This window comes from Struthio camelus, chromosome 4 (assembly GCF_040807025.1).
Source record: "Struthio camelus isolate bStrCam1 chromosome 4, bStrCam1.hap1, whole genome shotgun sequence".
Classification (NCBI taxonomy): Eukaryota; Metazoa; Chordata; class Aves; order Struthioniformes; family Struthionidae; genus Struthio; species Struthio camelus.
The window spans coordinates 75,147,853-75,168,983 of record NC_090945.1 but is presented as its reverse complement, the minus strand read 5'-3'; the positions used below and the strand labels follow the sequence as shown (position 1 = coordinate 75,168,983).

General features: G+C 39.6%; 1 protein-coding gene across 9 annotated transcripts in view; it reads left to right on the top strand.

The window, feature by feature from the left end:
- Positions 1–21,131, top strand: part of ABLIM2 (actin binding LIM protein family member 2) — a 145,812-nt gene that overhangs the window by 40,597 nt on the left and 84,084 nt on the right. For all 9 annotated transcript variants that reach the window (XM_068943442.1, XM_068943440.1, XM_068943438.1 and 6 more), the window contains exons 2-3: positions 1,499–1,642; positions 16,874–17,057. In XM_068943442.1, coding sequence (XP_068799543.1) covers positions 1,499–1,642; positions 16,874–17,057 — 328 coding nt within the window. The remainder of the gene's footprint in view (positions 1–1,498; positions 1,643–16,873; positions 17,058–21,131) is intronic.

Here is a 21,131-nt window from a genome sequence, read left to right as displayed (position 1 = left end):
TGATTCTGATATCATCTGATATCATGTATGTTTATTAGTGGCAATACCATCATGATGTCTGTATATCATCCCTCCCTATGGTGAAGGGGTACACGTTACTGTTTTTTAAATTAAAAACAATTCTGTGGTTTTTACATCCTTTTCTCTTTCAGAAGCTTTTTCTGAAGTAGCAACTCTGATGCTCGGTTAGGAATAGAAACTAATTATCTCAGCTAATCTGAGTTTAACATAGACTTTTATGAGCACATTAGTCATGCTGCAGAAGTCTCATAGTCAAAGTTACATCTCAGTTTGTTTGAAATGTTGATGAAAGAAAAGGAATGGGGAGCTAGGCAGCAGTGTCGTTATCCGTCAGCTGAACGCTGAAGTGAAACGCATCTGATTGATTGATTTCTTGTCATGCTTAGTGTATAGGCCTATGAGAGGTTGCTGCATCTTGACTGATTGGTAGGTAAGTTTATTTTGAAGCTACCATTTAAAAGACTTTAGTCACTTTGAAGTAAGGAATCCAACCTTAGAATAAACATGCCACATTAAAGAAGTAGTAGTATGACAGTCAGTAGGTAATTTACTAACAGTGTGGTACGTTTTCCTGTTATTAGTTTTTCGGATAGAAAAGAAAAGCCAGCTCTTTGGAACGTTATAGGCCTGCTATAATTAGCTCACTTGATATTCACTCTCTAGACTCTCTTACTGAGTACATTGCAATATAAAATTGATGCATGTACTGCAGCAGAATTACAAGAAGGAGGCCACGTAACGTATTGGAATGTCAGTTTATATTAACAGCCCAATAAATGCAGTTTCTACTTTGCATCACAAGGTGGCAGCCAATTTTTGATTCACTTAATATTTTACTAGCCTAAATAAACTTAATTTTTTGTTAAAATCACAAATGTTTTTCTACAAAATGATAACAACCTTTATTTAATGATCACATGTATAATAGCTACAGAAATGTTAATTTTTCAAACTTATGAACTCAAAACATTGCAGAAATATATTTTTATATTGAAATGCAATTACCTCGAACTTTAAAGAAGAGTGGATCATAATGTAATGGTTACTAAATCCCATTAAAGGTATTTTGCATGAAAATAATAACTTTTGTCTATATATTTTGACTTTTTGAAAGGAAAATGCTACAAAGTAATTTGTTGATATTTAGAGAGAGGCTCTTAATCATCTTGAGAATTCTTTCTTCTATTAGCAGGTCTAATTTATGTTTGAAATGTTTACAAGTGTGAACTTTTAAAGTTATGAAATGGGGGAAACGTGTCTCAGCTGATTTAGCAGATCTTTTTTCCTGTGCTGGCCAATATCAGAAGTTAAAACTGTTTGACCCACAAGCCCATTTTGTCCCAAGTATTGACCCACATGGCCTGTTTTGTTCCAAGTGTTAAATGTCATTATTGGCAGGTCTTAAAGAAGATGATTCTATTGCAGCTATCCATCTCGCAGCATTTAAAATACTTTTATCTTTTGATTTTCTTTGCAGTTTCACAACCACAGGCTGTACACAGCCAACTGGAGAAGCCATCAAGTACTGCAATTCTCTGCAATAACTGTGGCAACCCATGCAAAGGAGAAGTTTTGAGAGTTCAGAACAAATATTTCCATATTAAGTGCTTTGTTTGCAAAGGTAAGTGTTTGTGACAGCTGTTACTATGTATAGTACATTAGTACTGGACACGTGGCTTCATGGTCCTGGAAACTTCATAAACATTTTACAATGCAGTCCACGCCTGAAAGGATTTACTGTAGACTGTACGACTGCTTACTGTAAGACTGCAAACATCCCAAATCCTAAAAATGGAATATGTTTTGAATGGGTGTAAACCCACGGAGTTTACTGCAGAGTTGGGACCTGAAGAACAGGCTGGAAGAACTGGTTATGAAGAATGGCATGGGGTTAGGAGAGATTTAGTGTTTACAAAGACACTCAGAGGTTATCCCTCCGCTGACTTAATAATGCGTGCCACGGGGGGAACCACGGCCGAGTTGGTTCAGGCCGCCTTGCGTCAGGCTGTGACGCTTGAACCCCAGTGTGACCGTCTGTGCTTCGGCAGTTTTGTGAGGGTACTACTCGGTTTGCTCCATATTGGAGCCTGGAAGTGGTCTAACATTGACACGTTGCGAATGACAGAAGGACAAGAGTCCTCCGAACGAACAAGGAATTAATCAGTATGACAGTATATCTGCACCCTTTTTGTAAATATTTGGTTTTTTGAATGGTTACCTGGAAGCTTCAAAGTTCTAATCTGTTTTGAGTGTACAAATGAGTAAGATGTTAACTGACAATTTTGGGACAACCTGCTTAATTCATCATTAAGCAGTTTGCTGTACTTGTATTCCAAATGGCATTTCTTACTACGTGTAGCACAAATATGAATGTGGCTCTGGTGCCAGCTGTCTTAGTGTGACTATTTCCAAGAGGCTGTAAACTCCTCAGGATAGGTACAATCTAGAGAGACAAGGAGAGGAGAAACATGCAGAAGATGATTTAAGCACTTGCCAAAGGTAACAGAGCTGGTTACTGCTAGATCAAAGTTTAGCAACTCCTAGAGTGTGCCAGTACGTGCATTTCACTAGTATATCAGATATTGTTTTAATGCTGCTTAAAATAGGAGTAAAAGACTTTTGAGGGAAACGTTAGATGATGACAGTTTTTCTCCGTTTTTTTTCCTCCATTGGCTACAAAGATATTTTTTTAATCCCTTGGGACAAGGCATATAGTATTCAATACCTGCATCAGTCTTTAATGAGTTAGTTAGAGGGCATTAAGTGTCTAACTCAATGATTGCGTTCTTTGCAAAATTACTCAACCAAAAAAAGTGCACAATGTAATATCCTAAATAGCAAAAACATTTTAGTCGCCTGTTCAGAACCAGAATAGTATTCAAAGTGGAAACAACCCATATATAATTTTTCCAAACGCTTTTAAAACCACCCATTCTTATGACAAACTTCACGATCAAATTAATTTTCAGGCGTAACTCATTAAGATAGCGAGTAATTTGTTATTGAGAAGTCTTGGCTTCTGCATAAAGTCTCAGTAACTGGTATGTTCTCCTTACAATTACCTGGATGAAATCTAGGCCCCCTTTTATATAGATCTGCTATGAGAGAACAAGTTGACAGGTCCTATATAAAGAACTAGACACTGTTATATATCCATGTTTCATTTTACGGGACATCTCCATTTAGAAGTTGGCGGGTCACCCGCAAGTGCAGCAAGCTAATTCTGAAACTATTCGTCGGTCAGTGATCTAGTCATTGCTGATGCTCTTTTTTTCATGCAAAAGAAGATGAGGAATGTACTGTAGAAGCTCTATTACCCTTACATGTCTAATAGAGATAAGGAGGAGTTTGTTTGCTTTCAGGCAGAACTTGGATAAAACGAGAAAAAACCCACTGTATTAACAATTAAGAAGCGTGGTAGCTTCTGTTAGCCACCCATCAGACTCTAGATTGGCACAGGAGACGCGTAGTTAAACTGCTTCTTGGTGTTAATGCTCTTGGAATAGTTATATTCCTCCTTAGTATTCATTTTGCTAAGTTTGCGCGTATTTAAGGTTTTTTAAATTTGTCCTCATTATTTAAAGACCATAATCCCTTTTATTGCTCTTCAGGAGTTTCCACCACTTTGCTGACATCTTTCTGGTATCTGTTTATGTTTTGTTTCTGGGTTTTATGTTTTCGTTTAAGAAGTGTAACTTGCTTTCTAGTGTGAACTTACCACGTTGTTGCGTGAGAAGAGATTAAGAACAGAACAAAGCACTAAATATAAATTTCACTAGTTAAAATAAAGGAGGGAAAATTAGGTTAGGTAAATGTGATTTGGGTTTTTTTCTTTTTTTTAATTAGGTACTCAGATCAGTGAATGAAAAGAGCATAGTTAATATGTTAGGATTTAGCAAAAAAAAAGGTACTCAGGCTTCTCGGTGAGTTGACCGCTTACCTCCTCTCAGCCATGGGGGAGAGATGCATGCCACAGCCCCTTTGCTGAACCCCTTGTCTGCCGTGCCACGGCCCTATTGTGCGAGGACAGGGTGACTTCCCTGGGAATTTATACTAGGGTTGACTCCTCCCTGCGGTGTATTTCTTGTGTGTGTGCTCAGCGGTGCAGTTTGCCCCTGTCACCCCGTTGCCCAAAGATAGCATCTAGAAAAGGGCAATGCGTCCAGCGTGCCGCGCAGTGGCCGTCCGGCGGTAGGACAGCTAATCTTGGGAGTGGGCTGGATGGGTCGCGCTGCTAAGCGGGACGGTGCCACTGCGCTCAAGCTGACTACCTCTGTGTTAAACCATCTGATAGCCTTTACCAGAAAACCTTACTTTAGAAATACAGAAGCCAGATTGCAGAAAATGATGTTTTCTTCTCACCGCGTTGACAGATCTACTGCAGTGAAGACCACAAACTAACACAGAGCCCGAGGAGAAGGGGTACAAATGACTATACCCTGAGAGGCATCTAAAGATATCTGAACTCTGTTAAATAACTTTATCAGTGACAGATGATAGTATACTAGATGAAGTCACGCTTACCTTTTTGAATACGTGCGAAATGTGAAACCATTTATTTGATAGGGTTTGAATTTTGGATTTGAATTTGATAGGGTTTGAGTTTGAAGTATGAGGCTTCAGTGAAGGGGGCATGGCATTCAATCCTTTCTTTTTTTTTTTAGGGTAAAAAGGTATCTTAGAATATTGCCATATTGCTGGCTGATTATTGCTATGAGGACTGCAAGTTTCAGGAATGATCAGCATGGTAACAGCAAGAATATAGTTGTCTTTTATATTTAAACGAAATCATAAAGCCATGCAAAAACAAGGAAGGTTAGTATAAAGCCGCTCATTCCCATCCAGCCATTCCTAAATTCCCTAGATAATTCTAAAGAATTCTAAGACAGCAAAGTTTTAAAAAATCAAATAATTAACTGTTGATTTATTCCTATTCTTATTCAAGATAGTGAGATACCTATCCAGGTTAAAAATTTTCCTGACAATACTGTGAACATCTGCTAGTTTTGCTCAATAGCAAAGCTAAGAGATAGGGAAGTAAATAAGCATTTTAAATAATGTTTATAGTCATATCTATTTATAGTTTATATGTATTATTCATTGTAAAAGTGCCTAATCTAATCTGCTAGTAAAAGGCTGTAGGGAACATACCATCCAGTTATTCACATTGGGCTGATTTCATATTTTTATTCCATCTGTACTTTAAAATTCCTTCCTTTTTAATTAGGTTTAATAAAAGTGCCATGATAGGAGAAGTAAAGGCCTTTGAAACATAAGGCAAACACTATATTCCTTAGACTTCAAAGGCTTTGGTTCCCTCATTTGCAAATTCTCATATTATTTCCTACAGCTGTAATGAAAGCACTGACAAAGAAGACACAAGATGATAAAATATTGACAACACAGGTTATATCAAGTTCAAACTAAGTGTGTTCGGCTGTTTGTTCTGAGGGTGTGTGTCATGACTGCGTCTCGTACAGTCTATGGCATTAGACAAATGCTCATTTGGAGCTCATTTATGGCAGCGCAGTTGAATGGGCCAGTGGAGGCCCAGACTAAAGCTGAACTGCAGATAGGAGAGATGTAGGCGCTGTGATTATATTATCCTGAATAGCCTCTTTGTTTGGTCCTCCATGAACACAGAAGTTATCTTGTTCTAGGAGTATTTCTCTCGCGTTTCTTTTTCTGCGATGTAATAGCATCCTGGCGATTCCAAAGGAGCAGAGACTTGTGTCAGCCGCAGTTTTTAGGAAATAGTGGAAGTCTGAATCAAAGGCCAGTGTTTCTGGGAGGCATGGCTAATTTCATTGCTATAACTTTGCCTATAAACAGAAAACATACCTGGCAGCATTTAATGCAGTGACCCCAGCAGGCCAAATAATGGACAATCCGTCGCGTGTTTGCAAATTTAGAGTATTTGTATGCAAAAATCCTACAGCCTCCACCCTAATTATGTGGGAAAATCCATGCAGTCCTGCGGAAGTGTTTTTTGTATAAGATTACTGAAATGGCCGGTGGACTGTAACTCGTGTCTTTCTCCTTTACTGATTTGGTTTTGATTGTAATCAAGTAAGCTTGCAATCTGAGCCAGAGATGTAGGAACGTGACCACTGTGCTGTACCAGCTTCGCTATGTGTCTGTCCGTAGGTCTCGTTGCTTGACCCCTCATCAAAATTCCTTGGATTTCTGGCTTGCTATGGATGCAGAACGTGTAGTCTTCCATGGCAGCGTGGCTACCTATTTCAAGTACACTTTTTTTTCCTAAGTATTTTGGTCTAGTTGTTAGTACACCCTGAAAAATGCATCTGTGAGTGAATGGTTTTGATTCTTGTTGGCATTAAAGTTCCCTGGGAATTGTAAAGGAGCCTTTGACTGGATACATTGCATTTATACCTGCATTAAAGTCCTTTCACATACGCTTTTTTTCATTAGAACATGAAGTTGTAACGGTGGTTGTGAGCCCACGTAGTTAATGGCAGGGCTGAGACACAATATTCAGTGAAAAGGTTAAAAACATCAGGTAGCTTGGTAACAGGCAGTGATTTGTTTATCCGATCAAACACATCTGCTGGGATATAAATACGTGTGTTAAAAGCTACACTGAGTAATCCGAGGGATTTGCATTTGAACATTGCTAAGGGGTTTCAGGTTTCAGAACGGGAGTCATTTACGAGAAACTAATTGGAAGATTTCTGAGTCCCAACTTTTGGCATAGCGGTAGTGGTTCATAACGCGTGTGATATCTGGGGCACTGGGGATGAAATGCCGTGGCCCTTGGTCACCCGGTGCTGTCGGCAGTGTGCCCATCACTTCCTGAGTCCTTTAGCATCCTGCAGTCCTAGACCATATTAACCCAGTACGACAGAAAAAACTCAGCTTTGGACACAATGCTCAGAGACACTAGTTCGAACAGTGTGGTAAGTTAAGGGCTGATGTACCGCTGTCACATTAGCTTTACACTTTATTTCACTGAAGTCAGGCCTGTGCAAAAGTGATTGAATGCAGTGGCAAAGTCGTTCTGCGTTGTGGTTTTGGGATCATTAATGTAAGACTAACTTTCTAAAAACAACTCAATAATTAAGGCTTGCATTTATTAAGTTTAAAGAATTTTTTTGGTCGGTTAGTAAACTCTCACAATGGTAGCGTAATTATTAGTTTTGCTATGGTTTTACATATATACTCTTATTAGTTGCAACTTTTCCTTGGATGGTGTACCAGTCACAAGGGCACTTTTTTTTTTTTTTAAGTATCCTTCATGATTTTATATGATAATAGTAAAATGTGCTGAAAGGGACAGGGGAAGTAGCAGGAGTTACAAGTGACACTGCTGGTAAAGCAATATCTTCCTAACATTTCAGTAAAGGCTATCTATCTATCACAGGAATCCAGACATTTATTCTTTCTGATTTCCGACTGGATTCATTTCACTTAAAAAAACAAAGCTTCTGGGTTTTTAGACATAGTAAAACTCTAGGTGCTTACTCTAGTGTTTATACCTAGCATAGTACGAAGTACCTCTGCTTTACTTTCTTAACAATACACTAATATATTTCTTCTTATTCTTTTAATTGTCTTACTTTTGGCCTTATTTATATCCTGATATTCCAAAGCTTGAGCATTTGTACTAGGAAATTAAGCGCTCATAAAACACCTGGATAGGATTTGCAAGAAAGTTATTGTTGGAACTTTTGGGGGATGACCCAAGCTGCAGATATGGCTGAGTGCAGAAGATATTTGCATTGCAGAGATCTGTTTCCAGCTAGCTGGGAGAGGTGCTTTACTGTGCTGAAAAGGCTGACGGACTTAGCCAAATACAACAAATACATTAATAGTAGTAAAACTCATACTGATTGAAATCAGAGTAGAACTGGAACAAAATTGAATGCATTTGAAAATTACGTGTGATGTTTGTTAAGTGCTGGATGGAAACATGAATTCGCGGGCGTTAAAGGTGTATTATTCAAATAAGGCAATTTTGAGCATACATAATTTAAGCCCATATTAGATAGTGTGACCTGGGTGCAGAGCCTGTGGTTCTTCTGAATACTTACTCAACTTCTGTCCTTAGGGTAAGATTTATCCCCACGTGGAAATAGCCAGTGCAAAGTTCCCTTTATGCAGGAGGACTTTTTGTCTGCATCGTGCTCTTTCACACCCCAGCAGGGATATGAAAAGCATACTGGGATAGTCAGTGGGCATTTCAGTGCGCTAAGGTGATGCGAAGTCTGCACGGAGACCTAGAGAGGATTGTTCAACAAAATTCGTCACTGCCACAGTGGTGTTATTGCACCTCCCGCTCTCTGCGGCTCATTAACACGAGACCGTCTGCCGTAGCTGTGCCTGGTTAGAGCAAGCGCTTAATTTGCAAACCTGTAACTGGCACCCAAAGCATCATTATGGAAAATTATAAAATATTTAATGTTTTTGCTTTACATGTTTTTTTTTTCAAAAAAAGCAAATTGTTTTAGTTAGTCTGGCAAATGACAGCAGTGTTTTATCAGAAAGGCCAAAGATGTTGTTATGTTAGGGAACAACCGTTGAAAGCGCATTACTCTGTTTCTTAAATCTCTTTAGCTTCCCTGTAAATTAAAAATAAGCAAGTTAATTCCTTAAAACAATAAATCAACACAAAACACACAAGATTTCAAGTTTTCCTGGGGGTTGTTCCGGTAGCCTGTAAGAACCATGTTCATAGTGCTGTATGCGCTTCTCTTTCTCATCCAGAATACTACAGGAGAGCTTTTATAGGGCTGTTATGCTGTCTTTAAGCTGTTGGGAAGGTCCATTTTCCTGGAAGGAAATTCAAAATGGGAGTGCACTTCTAATGCAAAAAACACTAGATTTATAGTTCCCATAAACTATTAGAGTCAAATGGTAGAGCATCCAGAGAACTCCCCAAACTCTCCTTGTTTTTAATTAGTGCGCCTGAATCTTAAAAGCTTTTGGAGTCATAAGATATCTTATGATATCATATGTGATATCTAAAGATATCTGAATTTCTAAGGGCTAGTCTGTGCTGGAGTATGTACCCCACAAATTAATTTATGGGTATTTTACCCATAGTTTGAAAGCCTATGTAGCTGTGCAGCGCTATATCTCTTATACCTGCAGCAAGATACAATGTTATAAGTTGGATAAGACATATCCATAGTTCTCTGTAACTTATCCACTTCAGAAAGTTTTTCTTGTATTCCTCTGGAATAATGTTTTTGTTTTCCCTCCTGTTGCTGTTGGGAAGCCTGGGAGGGGCCAGCCCATCTGGCCAAGACATGTCTGATGCTACATGCTCTTCTTCTTGTTTGCCTTGGACAGTGACAAAATGATGCATTCGTTGACGTTATAGCTGTTATTTCAGGTATTAGACCTAAAACATTGATGGTGATTCGCAGGCTTGAGTATTCTTGGTTTCACAGACATCTACCTGGAAAGATTTAGCTATAGTTAGGCCTGGCTAAGACGGCTTCAAGGTAATTGCATGTCAGTGTGCAGTTAAGAAGTGAAAATTGTAGTGGTTTGCCAGGTGATTTCTGTTGTTTCTCAAAGTCATAGTGGCCATGAGAAATGTTCCAGAAATAATAATGGGCTTTCAGAGAATGGGTTCCCAAGCTGCATTAATAGCATATGAATACGTGCAGTTTAGTTGCCGGAGGAGAATTATGTCAGCAGCACACTGCCTTTCGTTCTTGGGATCTTGGTTAGCCACTGAGGCGGGTTCATCTCAAAGATAGATGGAAATGTTAAAAGTAGATATAAAGCCAGAATGCTGAGAAAAACTTTTATTTAGCTATTGGGCAAGTGGGGATTTTATTCCCTGTTTATTCCTTAACTACGCCGTGCATGGGTCTTTGTTCTTTTATTTTCTGGGACTCTGCTTCTCTCTCCTCTGTTGGATTCATGCCTGGATGCTTGTGTCAAGCCACAAAATGAGAAGAAAGAAGCTAATTTCATACATGTGGTTGCAGGTTGATAAGCAAAATGCTTGCATGTTTGGCAGGCTGAAGGCAGAATAACAAGTTGACTAGTGCATTTTACTCTTGCAGCCTGCTGCTCCAGGTGTAGCACCCAAGGCTGAACCTCTTGGGATGCGGTTGATTTTCAGGCCCAGCACACAGCCATAAAATGTATCTATTTTCATTGGGCTCATATGCGAGCAAGGCAAATACGGATGCGTTTTATATTCTTAGAGTGCAAATGAAATACTGATGTAATGTGATAGTGGGGCTAGAAACGTGCTTAAAATGCGTTAGTTTTTGAATTTAACCTAGTTTTTTAATTAACTATTGCTACTAGTTATTTTTATGGGTTGTTGTCCTTATGTGATGGTATCATTCATGAAGAATTATGGAGTTAAGTTGACTGTAAAATCACACAGCATCCAATGACAGTTCTCCAGGTGCTGCTACAGATACCAGAGTGGAGAAAAAAGAAGCCTTTTTGTAAGCAAGTACAGAAACCCCTCAGATCGATGAGATACTCTGTCGTCAGGTAACTGAAAAGCATATTCATGAGCAGAGCTACTGAGTTATCAGAGAAGCCACCCTGAGGCTCTTGAGATATAGTGCAGATATCTGCCGTCTTGAGTCCCACACCACCACTTCCAAGCACTAGATAGCTTGCTGCCAAAACCATAACAGGAGTCAACCCTTGTGTATTCACTACTTCAGAATTATTCCTGAGAGCTAGTTCAGGCTAGAACATTGCTTTGGTATACAGGGTGATATCAAGACAATCAGCTTAGCTGCTCAGTGTTCCCGCCTCTTTATTATCGTAAGTACTGTGCAACGCTTTTAATGTTAGACTAAGATGAACTTCAGTGATATTTGGAAACCGTGTCCCGGTTTTAAATATCTCTTCCTCCAGATACCCGTTTTGGATGACAAGTGTTGGGTAGGAGTGGATCTGTCACATAACGTTGATTTCCTGTCCTACAGGAGTAATATCTGGTTATTGCTTTCCAGTGTGCTCCCTTGAGTACCTTCAGGTTTCCTTCTCCTGTTTTCTTCTCTCGGGTTACGGCACAGGATCGTCCCAGCAGGGGAGGGCTTCTCTGTGCACAGAAGCCGCAGGCAACGAGGCCAGCGTCTCTCGGGAGAGATGGCTAGTGGCTCTATTCCCAGAGCTACTCGTCTCAGCTTTTCATTCAGACTTCTTTTAATAAACAAGCCAAAGCATAACTGGAAACCCCGTGTTCTCCTCTGGTCAACTGGGTATCGAGTTCAGTCGTATCAAATGGTTCAAAGAGTGAAGGAAGGTGCGAGGGGTGTAGCTGCCAGTGCCTAACGCAGGAGTGGGAAGCAGGCTGGCGGAGGAAACTGATTAAAGAGGACTGTGCTGAGTAGCAAGGGAGAAGTATGTGGACTGTGGGAATATGGGAAATTTGGGAAAACGTGGCTTGTAGGAAAAGCTGTTTCTTCCTCTGCACTGCCAAGTCAGTGGGTAAAGGGGAGGCTATAACCATGGAGACTCTGTCCTGTGCCTCATTCATGATTTTACTCATCCATGAATAAGTATAAAGACTTTGAAGAGGGTAACATCTCAAATAAAGTCACATACGTGGTGTCTGTTTTGGAGATATGCCAAAGTAAGATGCAGAGGAAAGGTCCAACAACCTACCCTGCTCTAATTTCTGTGCCAAAAAAACATTAATGGACTTTTTCTTTAGGAGTTTTGCTTATGGCTTATCTGTTTGGAGGAAACTCTAGAAGAACTAATTACCACTGACAGGAGTTAAGATTGAGGAGTCAAATGTCGCATCAAGATTTAATATAAATGATTTAAAACCCCTTTGGGTTGCTAAGATGCTGAAAACCTCCATTAACAGTGATATCATTACCCCAGATAAAGGCTTGTTGTGTGGTGGGTGGCTAAGCCTCTTTGAAAAGTTATCATCCCAGCTTTTGTCAGGGAAGAAATATTTTACAATGTACTTAACATTTTTGCATCAAAAACCTGTTTTCATTTAAAAGCAGTAGTGAAAAAATATTTTCTTTAATATGGCACATTTAAAATTGCTTTAGCTCAAATCTTTGCCAGCTATGATTTTAGTGACATAAAAGCAGCTGGCTTTACAACAGAAATATTCAAGAAAATTATCATCATCTGCCATAAAAATGTTGTACTAAACTGCATCAGTAGTCACATGGATGTACACCGGGGGTTTAATAGTCTCGCTGAGCGGAAGAGGTCATCTGATCTCATAAGAGGAATAAGTATGTTGGCCACTAGTGACAAATCAATTTGTTACAGGCCTAATTGGTTCGAAATAAGTTTGAGCTGTACCCGTTTATAGGTCTGTTTATTTCTACTGCTGTATTACACAGAAGTATTACGGTCATTGAAAGAGCCTCTTTCCCTATTTCTCATGCACTTTCAATGGTAACTGTAGAATTCAAGGACGTGAAAATTCATATGTTAGCAGAGAGCAGTTGAATAAACATGTTTAGGTGTTTTTATTACCATAATGTATAGTAAGTACTGATTTTATGGAGGATGACAGAAGCATCTACTTAATTAAACAGAAGCATTGAACATAAGAATTATAATTTAAAATACCGATATTTATATTTTATGAGCAATATTGGGTTTAAGGTGTCAAACTCTAAGAAATCAAAAAAAGTTTTAGCTCTGATTACATCCAAACTTATCTCATACTTGAAGCTTTCCTATGGTTCTGTGAGAGTTCTCTTATTATCCTTTAAAAGACAGAACATTTTAAAGATAATGTTTTAACCATATCTCATAATCCCTTTTGGATATTTTTCAGACTTCATTCCAAACCTGTAGCTGAGGGTGCTTTTTCTATCTTTTTTCATTCTTACTGGGATGCTGTTCCAAAAACTCTTTCCTGTGATGATCAGAAACCTTTCGATGATTTCCATCCCTCATTTATTCATGGCCAGGTTTTCCTTGCTTGTTCTTGTGAGGGCGTTCTCTCTGGGTTTAGATAGCTCTATCTCTCCCCCTTAACTAGCTCTGTTTAAAGCTCTGATGTAGCTTTAGAGATCAGGCAGCTCCCCAAGGTTTTTTTCTGTTAAAGCAAGCCAAGGTCTGCTTGTTTCTTAAAACGGGCTTTCATTCTTTATGTCATCGTAACAGCCCTTTACACCTGCTCTGGTTTGAATTAATCTTTTGTGAATTTGACTGAGCAAGTTGCACGCTGTATGCTAGATGAGGTCCCACAAGGCATACGCCATCGTTACTGCCTGGCTCTATGGGACCTACTTTGCCCAGTGCATCCTTCAAAACGCTGATGACTTGCAGATGCTCTGTGATAGCCAGAATTCACAAGTCTTTCTTTCCTTCTGCCACTCAGAATGGCATTTTTTGTTGTTCATGCTTACGTGCAAGACCTTTCCCCTTGTGTCTTTAAGTACCTCTCTTTTCCACTTCTCGAGGTATCCAGCTCTCTTTACTCTTCTGATCCCGCTCTGCACCGATAATCCCGATGGGCTTCACGTCATTAACACACTTCATTGGCCTCATTCTGCTTTTTTCTAATAAGAACATTATTCCTATTCGGAACTTCCCTTAGTTGTGCTGCACTAGTACCTTCCTTGAGCCTATGCTTCCCCCTTCCTCATAAACCATTGTCATCTCTCCCTTGGCCATTTTGTCTATTTAGAATCTTATACCGTGAATTTTTTCTTTATTGTCTATTGCTCTAGAACTGTGGCTAGATAAAGAGTTACAATGCCTTGTTTATCTAAAAAGTCAGGTATCTTATAATAGCTTTTTTCAGGAATAAAATCATTGACTCTATGTTGTGGAGCCAGCATGTTGTTAACTTGCATTTCACCCTCTCATGGTCCACTTCATTTCTTGCACAATTATCACCCGGTGTAGTGTGTCACAAAAGAGGCTGTAAGAACCCATTGCTTTTGCATGCAGTTCATTTGCAGTGTGCCTGTTATGACTGAGTCAGTTAATATGAATTGTAGCAGGCATTAGCACAGTTTATGTAGAAAGTAAGCCCTAAACTTCATTCTGCTATTCAAGCGCATGTGCGCTCTGCTCGTGTTTGCGAAGGCTTCATGGAGCGATTCGTATTCCTCCTTACTGAATCCGGCTGTTCTTTGCGTGCTGAACTGTTGGCAATACGAAGAGAGGCCTGATTAGATTATGCCAAGCTGAGCATTCATTTTCCATTCAGAAGTCTAAATACCTTGTTTATCTGCCTCTCCTCAGGTGAAAAGTTTTACTGAGGTGTCTCCTAAGAAGCCAAGGTTAGGTGTATTTATGCAAACGGCTTTTGAGTAATATACAAGAAGCCATTAGTAATTGTAACTGCTGTGACAGCAAAGAGAAAGGAAAATACTTTCCGGGTGAGATGCTGGCCCATATCAAGCGAATGGCAAGTTGTCACCAACTTTATCTGTTCAGGACGTCAGTGCTGGCACGTTGTTAGCAGCAGCGAGGCAGAGCTGGTGTGGCCTCCCTTAATCGTGTTCAGCTTTTCCATCCGTATCAGCAGTAGAAACATACCGATTTGCTTGTGTTTCCTGCGCATTTTAGCTGACAAGAGTAGTGACAGGTAATTCATGGGTAGATTATCCTCTTCTCCTCTTCCGCCTGTTTTGGAAGCTGAGCCCCAAGGCCCTTTGGATGGCGCTGAAGGAGTAGACGTGGGTCAGCGCCTGCCGCCGAGCTCCTGGCAAGCACCTTTCGGCAGCTGGGGCAGAAGGGAAAAGGGAGCAGAGCTGCTCAGAGGGAATGTAACGGGCTGTTAGTGCTTTCTGGAGCATTGCAGCATCCGCTTCCTTCTCTGAATAGCTGTTTTGTCATTGTTCATTCTGTGTATTTTTGTATAAAATCTGACTTTCTACCTTTTGCCAGAGCATCTCTGTTTACACTGTATTCTTGTCTTCACAGTTCTGATGCATATAAGTATTGCTTTCATTTTTAATTTTACCCAAAGTGGTTCTTGATGGCTTTCTTCACTTGTGCTGTAGGAAGATTTGCTACTACTGGCATAAAGAGTTAGGGAAGTAATCCTTCCCTACTCGCTCCAAAACTCCAGTTATGTCCATTAACTTTTTCTTTTATGGTCTACTCTGCACATTTAAACACAACATGATGCATTGTAGAGCTACTTTAGGCACCAGTAATATCAGCTGAGCCCGCAGCTGATTCTCCCCTTAGATCTATAGTTGACTTGTGTTTCTGTCACAGTAATGCATACCTAAGGGAAATATATTGACTAAAAGAAACCCATAGCATTTAGCAAGCCATACTGTATTTTTGAAGAGCATGTTCAAAAAGTGTACCCTTACTAAAAATTAGAATAAGGGTTTTATTTAACATTGAGAAACAGAAGAGTTAATGTAAATGTCTTAAGCCTATGAGTTAAGGCACATGAGCAATGTATTGCAAGGTAAATCATCTAACCAACAGTTTCCACGAGAAAGCAATATAACTGGAATTATTTTGGCCTGTAAGGAAGAAAGGTGAATTTACCCCATGGCTCTTCAGTTCGCGCAGCTGATTCTTCCTCTTTGATTGTGGTTTTGAATGAATGTGGAATCCTTTATAGATTTCTGTGCTGTAAGTATATGTTATTTTGTGCTTCGAGCGTGTCTGCTGGATGCATTTCTCATGAGATGACTATTTTTGGAATTGAAAATGGGTTTAGGTGTCAAAAGGGAGGATTTACTTTTAAAAACCAAAGTGCCTGTGGTCTTTCAGGTACCTAAGTAGAAATCTCACTCTTGAACTTTAGACGTCTAAGTACCTTTGTGATTTTGGGTCAAAGGCAGTAAACAGCTCTGCAGTGTTTTGTACACGTAAGACAAATTTCATAAGCAATTTTTCTTCTTTTCCTCTGCATCCAGCAGCAGAGAGATTATCCACCTGTCATGTTCATCTGTTTTATTCTGCATTTCAGCCTTGTTTGACTGTAAGCACTGTTTGCTGCTGGAGGTACTCCCCCTTGTGCAAGTCCAACAGTAGAAGGACATAGTGACAAGTATAATGAGGCAACTTAGTATAAAATAATAGTCATTATAGCATAATCACCATTTTGAAGTTCAGTTCTTCTTATAAGTCTAATCAAGTCTGTTTCCAAAGATCCTGATCAATAGGGACGAGGATACTCTATATCTCTGTCTACTTCTGTACAACTTCAGCCAGACTGTTGGCTTCCTTCCCCATTTTAAAATCTTAAAATACCATCCTAGCTCCATCCGTGGTGCCGTGGAGAAAATACGTCTCAAAAGCCCCTTGTTAGTCATCTTTAACCCTCTTCTACAGATGTGACCTTAAAAACATAAAGTGGCAGATTGAAAGCTCTACTTTTACCAGGAGCAGATGGTTCTGGAGATCCTTCTAATTCATGCTTGGTGTGTTATGCTTATCAAGTAAACATAAGATCTATTAAAAAAATAACAACAAAACTTGTAAACTGTCACTGAAGTTTACCTCAGTTCCCATGTGCATCAGAACTAGTGTTTAGATAGAGCAGTATTTTAACCACTGTCATGCCAAGGAGGAATATTGGTTTATGAAGGTTTATATCCTTTATACGCTTCATTTAACCTATTAAATATAATTGAGTATTGTGTATACTGGCCCTATACTCAATTTCTAAGGAATTAATTCTGAACTAGATCCTCTGCACTGAGATGATATTTTTATACGGAATGAATTTAGACTGTTAATGTACATAGCTTATCCTGATGTATTTTACTGTAAAAGCAGTATTTTTCAGATGCACAACTGTTCTGTGATCATAAGCCCTCAAATTAAAATGCTTAAATATTTCACTAAGACCTGTACTGGTTGCAGTTGAAAACATCATCATTGTAGAGAGAGTTTCCTTTTTTCCAACCTTCTGAGTCTGCTTTTTCTCTTCCTGCAGCTTGTGGATGTGACCTGGCTCAAGGAGGATTTTTTGTGAGACAGGGAGACTACATCTGTACTTTGGACTACCAGAGACTCTATGGTACACGGTGCTTCAGTTGTGATGAATTCATTGAGGGAGAAGTGGTCTCAGCACTTGGCAAAACCTATCACCCAGACTGTTTTGTGTGTGCTGTTTGCAGGTAGGTTTTTTTACATGGAGGTGTATTTCGTTTTAAAAAATAGATTTTGAAAGAAAAGACCAATGCCAGGTATTCAAACTCATAGCACATAGATGAAAAAATAGTTCTGTTTTCAATTATCTATTCCTTAAAAACTACCAAATTTTTTTTTTAATTGCAAATTCTCAATGTGTCAGTTGAAAAAAATTTTTTTCTCTCTGTCTTATGGTCTCTTATGCTTTAGTTGTTAAGGTATTTGAGAAACTACCATTTCCTCCACAGTCACACAGTTTTGCCCCAAACACAAATGTTGTCTTTTTCTGCTATTTTGTGTTTTGTCCACTGAAATTACAAAGGCAGCAAATGCCAATGGCTGAGCGCTCAGCAAACTGAGTAGTTACCATACTGATACACTTAATGCGGAATACCACTGTGCTCCTTCCCAGAAACTGCAGTAATCATTTAAATTGGAGGACAGGAAGGTCTTGGTCTCATAAACGCTTACGTATGTTTTGGATTTCACCAAGTGTCAAAAGTGCTGTGTAAGTGACAAGTAAAAACAGCATATGAAATTTTCACCCCTGAGCAACCTGATGGAGGTCAGTGGGATTTTTTTGTGTGTGTGTTATGTGCAAAGCTGAGACCCAGTGTTGCTGGTGACATTTGTAGACTTTGAAGTAAAAATGATTGATGTTCATTTGAACTGTATCTTCGTCCTCTGCTACGGAAGTGAATGAACAAACAAACAAACAAGGATGTTTAAGACTTTAGGAAGAGGCCAAGTACACCAAACCTTCAGGAAATACACTGTTACAGGAACAGTTTGAAGTAAAGGGAAAAGCTGCAATATCTTTCTGGTTGAACTTGAAGGTTTAGCAATAGAAGAAAAGTAACCGCACATGCAAAGGGAGCGCACAGCCTGCATCGCTGTGCGGGGAAGGGGCACTGGTGCACCGAGCTAGTGCCAGCTTTAACTGCTGTGTCCGCGGGTGCCGTGTTCGGGGAATAGCACCGTCCAAAACCAGTGTATCCAAATCAATATGGCAAGCGTGCTGAACCTAATAACCCCAGCTCCTAGGGCTTATGAGCTCAGTCATAATCCTGTGACAATACAAAAGCAGGGCTTCAAATTCCAAAATGGCTTCGGTTTATGGCAGGATTTCTGCCGCTTTTATCGTTGTGTAGAGTAAGTATGTCAATTGCAGAAATAAGTAAATAGCCATGCTAAGGGGAATCCTCTAAGACTAAAAAAATCTTTGTTTAATTGAATCCCGTCTGTCTACTTTTTCCCTTGTTTAATAGAAGATTTTTCCTTTTGGATACTGTAAACAAACATGAAGAGTAAATAAAAATAAATAAAAGTTTTCAGGCTTTTTTGTTTTCTTTACTCTTGGCCTCCAGCCTGTCAGGTTTTCTGACAGGCTCTTCTGCAAAGGGGCACAGTTAGTTCCTGGTGCCTTTCCTCTTATCACTAGTGCCTTTTATGAAGTTTTAATCTTCAGTTAAGAGAAAAATAAAAACTCGTTGTTACTGTTGTCCCACTAAATGTACTTGCATCCTTAGCCACGCCATTAGGAGTTAGCATTGAGCCCATTATTTACCTGTGTATTACACTACTTAGCAGCTCAGTACCTAATTTAGATTTCAGTTGGTACATCACCTGATGCTGTGTTTAGCCAGTTCTTTAGCTGATAGTTTGGAGTTTTCTGGTACAAATTGACTCTTTTCCCTGGGAGTTCAGAACACGTTTCCATATGATTAAACTACTTTCTAGCAAGGCTAGCAAGGCGAGCCTTAGTTGCAGTACAGTGAAAATCCTCACTAGAACATGCTGCAAATAATTATATGTAATGAAGACATGCTAAAGCTAAGTTACAATTCTAAAAATGAAGTTCTCAATGCGACAGATTTCGTATAAAACATTTTGGTGAGGTTCCCCAATCTTCATGTGTAATAGTAAACGGCTGGAATAAAAGCCATTCTGTTGATGAAGTTTCCAGTTACTGCTGTCTAAAACTTCAGTAAAAAGACACAAACTTGTTTCCATTGCTTTCCTTACCAAGACACACGCATATTCATATTGTTTTCATGAGAGCCTGCTCATGTCCAGCTGACTAACGAGGTTCAATTAGTGTCTCCCAGGGAGTTTGTAACACTGGCTCATGGTGTAGCTCAACAGAACTGATTTAAATCAGTATTGCTTCAACTACCCCAGTCTTTGCAAGCCAAACATAATTTATATTTCCTATGGGAAAGAGTATCCTATCTAAACATCGTCAGCATTTGTTTTATTCTGAGTGATATCCTCAGCGAAAGTGAGGTGGATAGACTATAAATACATGCGATTTAGCAGAAAAAGAGCTTATTTTTTGTTAAAAACAAACAAAAAAGCCGAGAAGATAGAGCCAGTTGATTTGTGGGTACATCAGTGGTACTGATGTGCTGTGTGTGCACGGGTTATGAAAAGTCTGGTTTTTGGTTTTATGAGTTAATGTGATTAGTAATGTGTGTGTTTGGGGGGGGGGGGTATTCACCCAGTTGGAGGACAGTATACAATCACCTTTTCTCTAATTTCAATATTCTCATAATTAAAGAGTGGAAGAGTAAAGTATTTTGTGACATAAGCAATGAAGACAGAAGAACAAGTTGATCCTTGATTAGCTAGGCTATAAATTAGCATATATGTTCTAGGTTAATAACCAAACAATTTTGTGTTTGTTTGATAGGATTTGGAAGTACAAGTTCTGTATTTTAGCTGAATTTAGGAAGTTCTTTCTTGAAGCACATTGACAGAAGTTAAACACGTAGAGGTGAATGAAGTTCAGTGTATGGAAGGGCAAGAGGCATAGTCACATATTCATCAAGGATTTTTGTGCTCAATCCAGATCTAAATCTCTGAATCCACTTATATTTCTGTTATCTTCAAGAGGATAATTAAGCAGTTGAATATATAAACTCAGAAAACTGAAAACAGTGTGGGGAAAAAAAAGGGTGGTTTTAGTCCTGTGTGTAACCCTGCTATTTCTAGAAAGAAGCCTAAAGATTTTGTATATACATGCCTTAAGAAACAAAGACAATACAGGCAATTAGAAGTTAAAATTCAGTTTTTCTGGAAAGCAGCTATTCTGTCAAATTTTTCTAATATGCTAAACCTTTTAACCTTTACTGCTGACTTCCGAAAGCATTTGGCTCCCACTTAAACAGTGCTGGATACTTCTTAAAGAATCTCATTAAGCAGGCCTCTTCATCTGGATGTTGAGGCAGATATTTTAAAATCAGATTGGGTGTTCTTGGCATTTTGGCTTTTAAATTAAATACATTTATCAGTATCTGATGCTTTCTGAACAAAGTAGTCTTACTGTCTTCAGGCTTAAGCACAGAGCATATCTATAATCAGGGATGTAGGATGGAAAGGATCTCTGGAGGTCCGCTAGTCCAACCTCTGCTCAGAGCAGGTCCAGTTAGAGCACACTGCTGAGGGCCTTGTCCAGGCAAGTCTTAAATATCTCCAAGGATGGAGATCCCACAGACTCTCTGGACACGCTGTCCCAGTGTTTGAGCACGCTTGTGGTAAAATGAGTTGGAATCTCCCGTGTTGCGGCTTGTGTTCGTTGTCTCTTGTCCTTCCACTCGTCCCTTTTGGGAAGGGTCTGGTACCATCTTCTCTCTCTCTCGCTCTCTCTCTCTCACGCGTGCGCACACACACACACTGTAGACATAGCTGTAGGCAGCAGTAACGTCTCCCCTTACAGCTGAATAAACGGAGCTCCCTCAGCCTCTCCGCTTGCGTCCGGTGCTCCAGCCCCAGCTCTGGGCAGTCCTCCACTGGTCTCCCTCCAGTATGGCAGTCTCTTTCGTGTAGTGGGGAGACAAAAAACTGTATGCATTCCTCCAGATGCAATCTCTCAAGTGCCCAGTAGAGGGGAGGATCACCTGCAGGCTATACTGTTGCCAGTACAACCCAGGATGTGTTTGACCTTCTTTACCATGTGTCTTCTTTGCCTGGCTCATGTTTTGACTTGTTGTCCACCAGGACCCCTAGATCTTTTTGTGCAAAGCTGTTTCTAGCTAGTTGGCCCCCAGCCAGTACTGCAG